At 38.6% G+C, this 8,845-nt stretch overlaps 1 protein-coding gene across 1 annotated transcript in view; it reads right to left on the minus strand.

Moving 5' to 3' along the window:
- The window catches only part of ERAP1 (endoplasmic reticulum aminopeptidase 1), a 37,173-nt gene that overhangs the window by 10,233 nt on the left and 18,095 nt on the right, over positions 1-8,845 (minus strand). Inside the window, exons 7-12 of the mRNA XM_006885376.1 lie at positions 8,510-8,641; positions 5,774-5,905; positions 5,528-5,599; positions 3,149-3,303; positions 1,685-1,764; positions 842-1,025 (exon numbers count right to left, since the gene is read on the minus strand). Of these exons, the coding sequence (XP_006885438.1) occupies positions 842-1,025; positions 1,685-1,764; positions 3,149-3,303; positions 5,528-5,599; positions 5,774-5,905; positions 8,510-8,641 (755 nt within the window). The remainder of the gene's footprint in view (positions 1-841; positions 1,026-1,684; positions 1,765-3,148; positions 3,304-5,527; positions 5,600-5,773; positions 5,906-8,509; positions 8,642-8,845) is intronic.

The following is an 8,845-nucleotide window of genomic DNA, read 5'->3' on the forward strand; positions in this document are numbered from 1 at the left end:
CAAGGCTATAAATTGCACAGGACGGGATTGCCCATCTTTCTCCTGCAGAGAGCTGGAGGATCGGGACCACTAGAGAAGCAGGGCCTTTGGACTAGAAAGGAATGGACTTGGTCCACACTTTGAGTTGAGTCAAATATTATGAGCTGCTTTCCATAAAAGTACTATAAAGTTCAGGTATATAATTTAGGGAAAGGGGAAAAGTATCTCACTCACTTAATTCAAGGTATATAATCCTGTGTACCTGGATAATCTTCAAGACAAGGAGAGAAGAAACCTGTCTTTGGTGGGGCCAAAAAAACCAGGTAGGACAAGGATCAGCAAGCAGGGAGCAGTCAAAGGATGTCACCAAGACGTTGGTCTCCCGGTGTTTTACACATTTGCTTCAGTCTGATCAAAGCTGATAATGGTAAGAATTAAAATACAGATTCTTCCCTTCCTGAAACCCAGAGCTCTAATGGCATGGCCTGCAGGGAGCTGCACTGTTAAACCAATGGTGGAGACTCTCTGGTGGCTTGGATCCGCCAACAGCTCCATCGGAGGAAAATGGGTAATTATCTGTGAAATTCACAGCCTCCAAAAAAAAAACCACTGGAGGGTCAGCTGCGCATCGGTGCCACCTCAAGGGCAATGATTTTATTATGGCTGAGTTACCTAGCAGTCACAGATAGGAGGTTAATCATAAGGCTAAAAGCTACCTCACTTATTAGAATTGCTTAGGGGCAAACATATTTCAATTTCTTATTAACCATAAATCAGTCATTTTCATCTTCAGAAATAAAAATAGTTGAGGCATAGTGGCTGTTTTCAGAAACAGACCAACACTTTGTGCAGCTTGTATTACCTGACAAGCTGAAACGCATTGTTGATGAGGCTGGCACGGTCATTACTGCTGATGGCGGTGTGTGCTTCTTTTAAGAGGCCAGTCAGAGAGTCCCATCCATCACCCTCATAATGCACGATGTAATAGCCATTCATTCCCACGTTAAATTTGATCCACTCCACTTCTTCTGGGAGGATGAGCACATCTACAGTAAATAAAATAAATCAGAGCTCTATTTTGTCTCCTGACTGATAAAAGCTTTTCCAACGCAGGGACTGAAGGAGAAAAACTAAACAGTTTAATATCAAACAATTTTAAATTAGCTATTGTTTTCTAGAAAGCAACAAACAACCCAATATAAAAAAATCAGCATGTGCTTTAGACATCAATTTTGTGAAATATATATAGACACCAATTTTGTGAAATATATAGATCTTTTAAAGAAAATAAGAGCCATTTCTCAGGCCTTACATGATCAGTAAGTCAGCATTGTAAGAATTAATGAGAATTTTTACTAGAAATTCCTTCATACCATTACATAATTAAACTGCTTCATTTCTGTCTGGCAAGATACTGACTTTTGGGTTGTTGAGGTGTTTGCATGTGTGTGTATGCATATGTATATGTGTATGTGTATGTGGTTTTTCTTTCGGAGGCATTTTGCATGCATGCAATATTTTCAATCCTACTTTCTTCATTAAAAAACAACTAAAATCCAGAGATTATATGAAACAAAGACTGACAGCCACCCCATTTGATTTGACCAAGATAAACAGCAAACAAAAAGCAACCCCAAGTCTTTAAAACCTACACATTTCCACTGATCCTTCTCAAATTAGACTAGTTACTGCCACAGTAAACTACCTGTTTTTGTCTTCAGCAAAAATCTCTGGACTGAGTCTGACTTGCTGGTGATGTACGTCAAGGGCACATGCCACAGTTGTCTAAAGGAAAGGAGAAATGGAGTGTTCATTTGTTGTGATAATGAGAGCATATATTATGTGACAGTTGTGAACTGATTTAGAACAAGATGGTACCAAGACTAGCATAGGTAAGAACTTAGGGCCTCACCAGTTGGCCTGCCAGCCCTGGGGGAGAGGCTGGCTCAGGCACTGGTCATGCTGTTGAACTCTCTGAGTAAACTAGGAAGCTAGGATCAAGAAAGCTCTAAAAGCCTTTTCAGTAATCAGTCAGGTGGGGCTTGGAGGGTCTACCTTGAAACACAGTGATGAAATTTCCACATGTCTTTCGTTGTGTGTAATTGGGCATTCCATGAAACAGTTACCCTTAAATGTGTCAAAGTCAAGGAAACAACAGTCTGAGGAATTGCTTCAGAAAAAAAGGAGATGTGAGAGCTACATTTAAGTGAGTCTGTATTAGATTTTGAACCAGAATTTTCTTCATGTCAATATAAAGATACTATACACTATCTTTACTGTATAAAAGAGAATGGGGAGATTTAATAAACATTACAGATTAGATGATAGGATTATATCAAGTCACTGTATCAAAACTAACTTTGATCATTGTACTGCAGTTACATAAGTGACATGCTCTTGTTTAAAAAACACCATACTGAAAAATTTAAGGGTACAAAGAAGCATCACATCTCCACAGGTTAAAGTGTGATATATCTATAGAAAGAAAAAAGAAAAAAATGATAAAAACAAATGCTATGACTCAATTAAGATACATCCAGAAAAAGATACACAAAAATTCTTTAAACTTGTCTTGCTACTTCTACATAACCCTGAAATTAATTTTTTTAAAGTGTCCATTTAGTATCAATAAAATTTTAACAGCTCATATAGTGCTGTATCTCCTCTTTCCTCAGTGTTAAACTGACAAATAAATTCTAAAGAAGAGAACTGATCCCTTCTAATCACTAGTTCATCTCAGCTTGTTCTTAGTCCCAACTCACATGACAGTCACTTGCCACCAAGAGGTAATTTATCTGACTGGAGCCAATTTAGGCCAGTAACTTAAAAAATATTCATGTTGTTGTTGTTGTTGTTGTTGTTAAGTGTTGTCAATCAAGAATAGCGACCATAGCGACCTTATGAACACAAGATTTGAACCCTGTTCTATAACTTTAGTCATAAATCATGAGGATATACAAAAGATTATAATTTAGGGAAACTAAACAAGATTTAAATCTACCTTAAATCTTTTGGGAACATGGTGGGCTACAAATCAAACTCAGAACATATGCAGACTCAACTAAAATATTTTAAGGACAGAAATATTGTTTTGTTTCCAAAAGAACACTTCCTCGTTCCGGCAGATGATACTGAGGCCACACAATGACTTTTACCCCGTCGTCATTACCCAGTTTCCAGCGCCTCGTCGGAGCCCTTCATGTAGTGCTCCTGCTTCATGTGCACGTTCCTCCCTCGCACTGTGATGGTGATCAGGGGAAAGCCCTTCTGCAGTGTCCAGGTGTTCATCATGGTTTTCACGTCAAGGCCTTCCTGACGCCAGTGCTAGATTGTACACAAAGAGGCAGATGCATGACCCACGCAAACCCAACAGAAGAAGGGAGAGAACCCCAGTTTGTGTCAAAGGGCTGCTCTCCATTGGCAGCCTTTGCAAGAGGCTTCCTGACCCCTCCTCTCTTCACCCTGTCCTCTTCCCAGCCTGAGCGCTAATCTGCTGCCCTAGCCAGAGCACCTCCCTGGAGCACTCACTGTACTGCTTACTCCCCCTCCCTCCAGCCCATACATCTATCTTCAAAGACGCAGTGTATCGTGTTCTGCTGGGCATGCCCTGGGTTGGCACAGCATCAGCAACAAGGGAACGACGTAAATGAGGAATGACTGAAGGGAGAGAAAAAGGCCAGAGTTTCAACACCTATATGACTATATTATCTCTCAGACAAGCAAGGTGGAAGGGGGAAAAATTCATGATGGTTAACAATGTATTTAAAGAATTGAGAACCTAAAAGTATCTAAGTGCTCTGATATGAAAAAGGTTTTTAAGAAAATATTTAAGAGCTAGTAAAAAGATAAATATCTAAGTGCTCTGATATGAAAAAGGTTTTTAAGAAAATATTTAAGAGCTAGTAAAAAGATAAATAAAGCTATAGAAAATTCTAGAAACCAATGAAGAAAGTAGTATCTAAAATCATGCTAAATGGACTCAGTCCATAAGGACGAATACTGTATAAGATCATTATTGTAGAACGTGTATGAGGATCCAAGGGGAGTAGGGGGAAGCAGAGGGATGAGAATGGGCGGGCGGAAGGGTGATTAATCAGAGGGTCGCACAGTTTGATGGGTGGAGGAGGGGTGGGTAAAGGAAATGGGAAAGATCCGGTGTGAAAATCAATGCATCCAAACCTTGTAAGTAAACGAGTAAAACATAAAAATTTTATTTTACTTTAAAAAAAATCAAAAGCGACAATAGTAAAGACACACCTCAGAGATATTTCAGATAGCGTTCCAGACCACAGGCAGATGTCACCATAAAAAGAAAGACACAAACTCTTTGTTTGCCAGTGCATATAAAATTTATGCTTCAACTATAATATATCTATTAAGAGATCCCTGACGGTGTAGTGTGTCACATGTCGAGCTGCTAACCTAAAGATCAGCAGTTCAAATCCACTAGGCACTCTGTGGGGGAAAGATGGGCCGTGTCTTCCATTAAGGATTTACAGCCTCAGAATCCCGTGGAAAGTCAGTGTGAGATGGAGCTGACTTGACCGATGGCAGTGGATTGGGGTGGGTAATATATTCAGTATGCAACATCATTACAGAGAGGTTTGAAATATTGTGAGAATAGCAGTATGTGGCACAGAGACAGGAAATAAGCACATGCTGTTGGAAAAATGGCACCAAAAGACTTGCTGGATCAAGGATGCATTATCTGTAAAGGAGATTCAAACTATATAGTAGTAAAAGGTGCCCAACTTACAGAATTCTGTTCCACTGTCTATTGCAAGAGTGCACAGAAACAAAGATCATTTCAAAGGCTCAAAATGTTACAAATCCATTTTAGGCTAGCCGTTAAAATTTTGGACTTCCTTTTTATGGTCAGATCTAACTACTCACTCTGCAATTTAACTTTTGATCTCAACATTTTCATCTATGAAAGTGAAAATAAAAATTTTAGCTCATAATCTCCCACAGGTTTACTGTAAAGTGTAACAAAAGAGAGTAACACATTTAGATGTTGGGCATGTGTTTCACTCACAGTAAGAGTTCAAGATTGTTCATAGCTTTTGTTGTTTTGGGGTTCCCCCTCCCACAAATGTGAAGCTTGAGGGAGAAAGATGGGCAATCTTCTCCTGTGCGATTTACAACTTCTGAAAACACACAGGAGGGTCAGCTATGAGTTGGTTCCAACTCGAATGCATATAATAGCAACAATTGTACAGCTAGAGAAATGACGGATAACATCTGCAGATTGACTTTTGTTATTGAGTACATTCGAGTTGGAACTGACCCACACCTGACTCTTCAGTGGGTTTTCAGAGGCAGTTAATGAAATTGCAGAAATTAGCATCACTGGGAAGAGATAACAAAGCAAGTTGCAAAAAAAATAAAAGGCAAAAGGCCATTTTCTTGATAGCGTTTCAATACACCCTTAACTAGAAAAAAGATTGATATAATTAAGGACCTCAAAAAAATGTACACAGCTGTTCTTCAAAGAGCAGGGCCCTAATGGCTGTACTTATGGCTGATCTGCCCAGATGGCAAGACTTACCGAGGATGAAGACGAATGCTGGTCTCTAGAACAAAAGCCATCCATCTCTTGATTGCCATCTGTAGGGCAAATCTAAAACCAGAAAATAAGCATATTAGCATATTATTTTCATTTCCATAGAAAACACTCATAACTGTTTAGAGAAAAAAAAGTGTGATAATAAAATAAATTAGATGAAAGAACTTAAACCATCAGGAAGGTCACCCTATTCAGCCCACTCCCAGCAATAAACCAAAGCATACTTACACTTGCGATACTATTCCACAGGTCTTCATTTTTTGTGTTTTTATAGCTATACTTCTGAAGATACTGCACAATGCCATTTTTAAATGCCTTGGCACCAAGATAATCTCTTAACATATTCAGAATACAAGCTCCCTGAAAAAGATAATTATGAACATATTTGTCATCTACACTTTGGTCAAAATTGTATCAACCTTCAGACTTTTTACCATAAAATCAGAATATATATATACAGCTGATCCTCCAGCCAGCATTTAGAGGCTGCAAATCATATGGGAGGAGATTGCTCATCCTTTGGGTTACCAGTACAACCACCAGAAGAATGAATATCAGAAAAACCAGAAAGAATACCAAGGTAATGATGGGCATGGGTCAATGGTGATTCATTTTATAGAGAAGAATATATAGGAATGATTGTTCAATGACTCTATGAAGCACAATGTGTATAGAGGAATATGCGAAGAAGAATAGATACCTTCAAGCTGTGGTTTTGGAGAAGAGAACTGAACAAACATTCCATGAATGGCCAGAAACAAAAATACCATTCTCAAAAAAGGTGATTTAATAGAATGTGAAGATTATCGAACAATATCACTTAATATCATATGCAAGCATATTGCCGAGGATTATAAAAAATTACTAGAATAGTACATCGACAGAGTGCTGCCAGAAATACAAGCAGGGTTTAGAAGAGGCTAGTGGCATCCACTTCCTAAACAACATGCCTCCAGAAACTCTGTGAACTTTGATAAATGTCGATAGTTGTAGAGGGGCTTCAGACCTTTTGTTCATAGGTTCTCTAACAATCATGCTCAACTTAAAGGCAATCAAAAACAACAAATGGCTCTAGGTATAGCATTGTGGATGTCAGATGGATTTGGGCTGAAAGCAGAGAGTACCAAAACTATGTGTATGTGTGTTTTATTGACTATGCAAAGGGATTTGATTGTGTGGATCACAATCATAGATTGTGGTTAACACTGAGAAGAATAGGGATCCCAGAACATTTGATTGTGCTCATGTGAAAACTATACTTAGACCAGGAAGTTGTTGTCTGAACAGAGAAAGGGAACACTGCATGGTTCAAAATCAATAAAAGATTGCACCAAGCATGTATGTTTTCTCCATGTCTTTTCAATCTACATACAGAACGGATCATTCAGGAAGCTGAATTTTATGAATCCTGTGGCATCAGGATTGGAGGAAGACTGATCAATAAACTTCATTATGAAGATGACACAGCCTTGCTCACTAAAACTGAGAACTTGACATTTTGCTGTCAAAGGTCAAGTACTGCAACCTTCACTATGGACTGCATTTAAACATCAAGAAAATAAAGGTCCTCATCACCAGGCCATTTGGCAGTATCATGGTATCATGATAGATGGAGAAAAGATTCAACAATATGTTTTGGAGAGGGAGAAGCTGTAGTGCTCTTTGGAGGAAAGAATGATGAGGCTTTGCTCACATATTTTGGGCACGTTTGCTAGGAGGGGCTATTCCTTGGAGAAGGACATGATGCTGGGAGGGCTGAAGGGTCAGGTTGGTGAAGGAGGGGGAAGACTGCTGCAATGGGCTTCTGTGTATCAGGAAGTGTGAGTATGGTGCAGGATAAAATGGGGTTCAGATCTTTTGTTCTTAGGGACTCAATAAGTTGTACTAGACTCAATGGCACATAACAACAACAACATCCAGTTGGTTGGCCAAACAGCTGTCCTCCTGATTTCTTGACACAACTTGGTGAGCACATCCGGGGCTGCATCTCTTTGCTGAAATATGTAAATTGGTATTCCATCAATGCCCAGGGCCTTATTTTTTTGCCAATTCCTTCAGAGCATATTGAACTTCCTCTTTTATTTCCACTGGTCCTTGATCATATTTCTCCTTTCCAGTCCTCTAACTTAACTCGCTAACCCAGGAAGAACATCTCCATGGACTGTCTCCTTTCCACTCTCTATACTCTACATGTCAATAAAATACAAATACACATTCTAGTATTCTATCCTTTCAGCCAGGATCCATCTAATATCAGCAATAATATTCCTGATGCCACAGATTCTTCTAAATTTAGCTTGAACTTCTGGCAGTCCTCTGTCAATTTACTATTCTAGCCATTTTGGGTGATCTTCAACAATAATGATATTATGTGATAATTTTCACCTTCTGTTGGATCATCTTTCTTGGGATTAGGAACAATTATGGATCTTATCCATTCAGTCTGCCAAGTAGCTGTCCTCCAAATTTCCTGTCATAAACTGGTGTCCACATCCAGGACTGCATCCGTTAGTTGAAATGTGTCTATTATTACCAAGTTGAATTCTAGAGCCTATGTTTTGGCATTGGTTTCAGTGTAACTTGAACTTCTTTATTACCATTGGCTCTTATTCATATGATATTCCCTTAAGTTGTTCAGTGTCAATCAATTCTTTTTGATACAGTGACTCTGTGCATTCCATCTATCTTCTTCTTTAGATTGTTATTGTGTGCTATCAAATCAGAACCAACCAATAACTAACCCTCCAGCAGGTAAATGACTAACTGACCATCCTATAACTTGTAGAATTATAAACTCGACAGGAAAATAGTCTCCAAGTAATCAAATCTAACAAACATGGGTCAAGAATTGAAGGCATTCAATCTAAATTGCAGCTTGGAAGGAAAAAAACACTCACAAACACATCTATACTCTCTCCACTTCAGTATTTATAATTTTAGTGTCCAAGTCTAATCTCTTTATACCTTTTCATAAGAAACTTCATCAAACATCTCCCGAATCTGAGCAGGATTCTCCACAGGTGTGGACACTGGGTGTGAGGAATTCAATGCATCTACTTCCATTGCACTAAAACACTTGCCAAAAAAATAATCTTCCTGTAAAGATAAAAAAAATGAAACAAAGTATCACTTGTGAAGGACAGTTAATAAAAAAAAGTATGAAAGGAGCATTTGATTTGGGATAATAAGTTTCTATTTAAAAATTCTAGATTCTACTGACTGGGACAAAACTATTAGCAATGCCTCTCAGACAAGAATCTCATAATGAAAGTTTACAGAATAAGCCAGGAAGAGCACCTC

The sequence above is a fragment of the Elephantulus edwardii genome, unplaced genomic scaffold (genome assembly GCF_000299155.1).
Source record: "Elephantulus edwardii isolate Elephantulus edwardi_28Jun2011 unplaced genomic scaffold, EleEdw1.0 scaffold00043, whole genome shotgun sequence".
Taxonomy (NCBI): domain Eukaryota; kingdom Metazoa; phylum Chordata; class Mammalia; order Macroscelidea; family Macroscelididae; genus Elephantulus; species Elephantulus edwardii.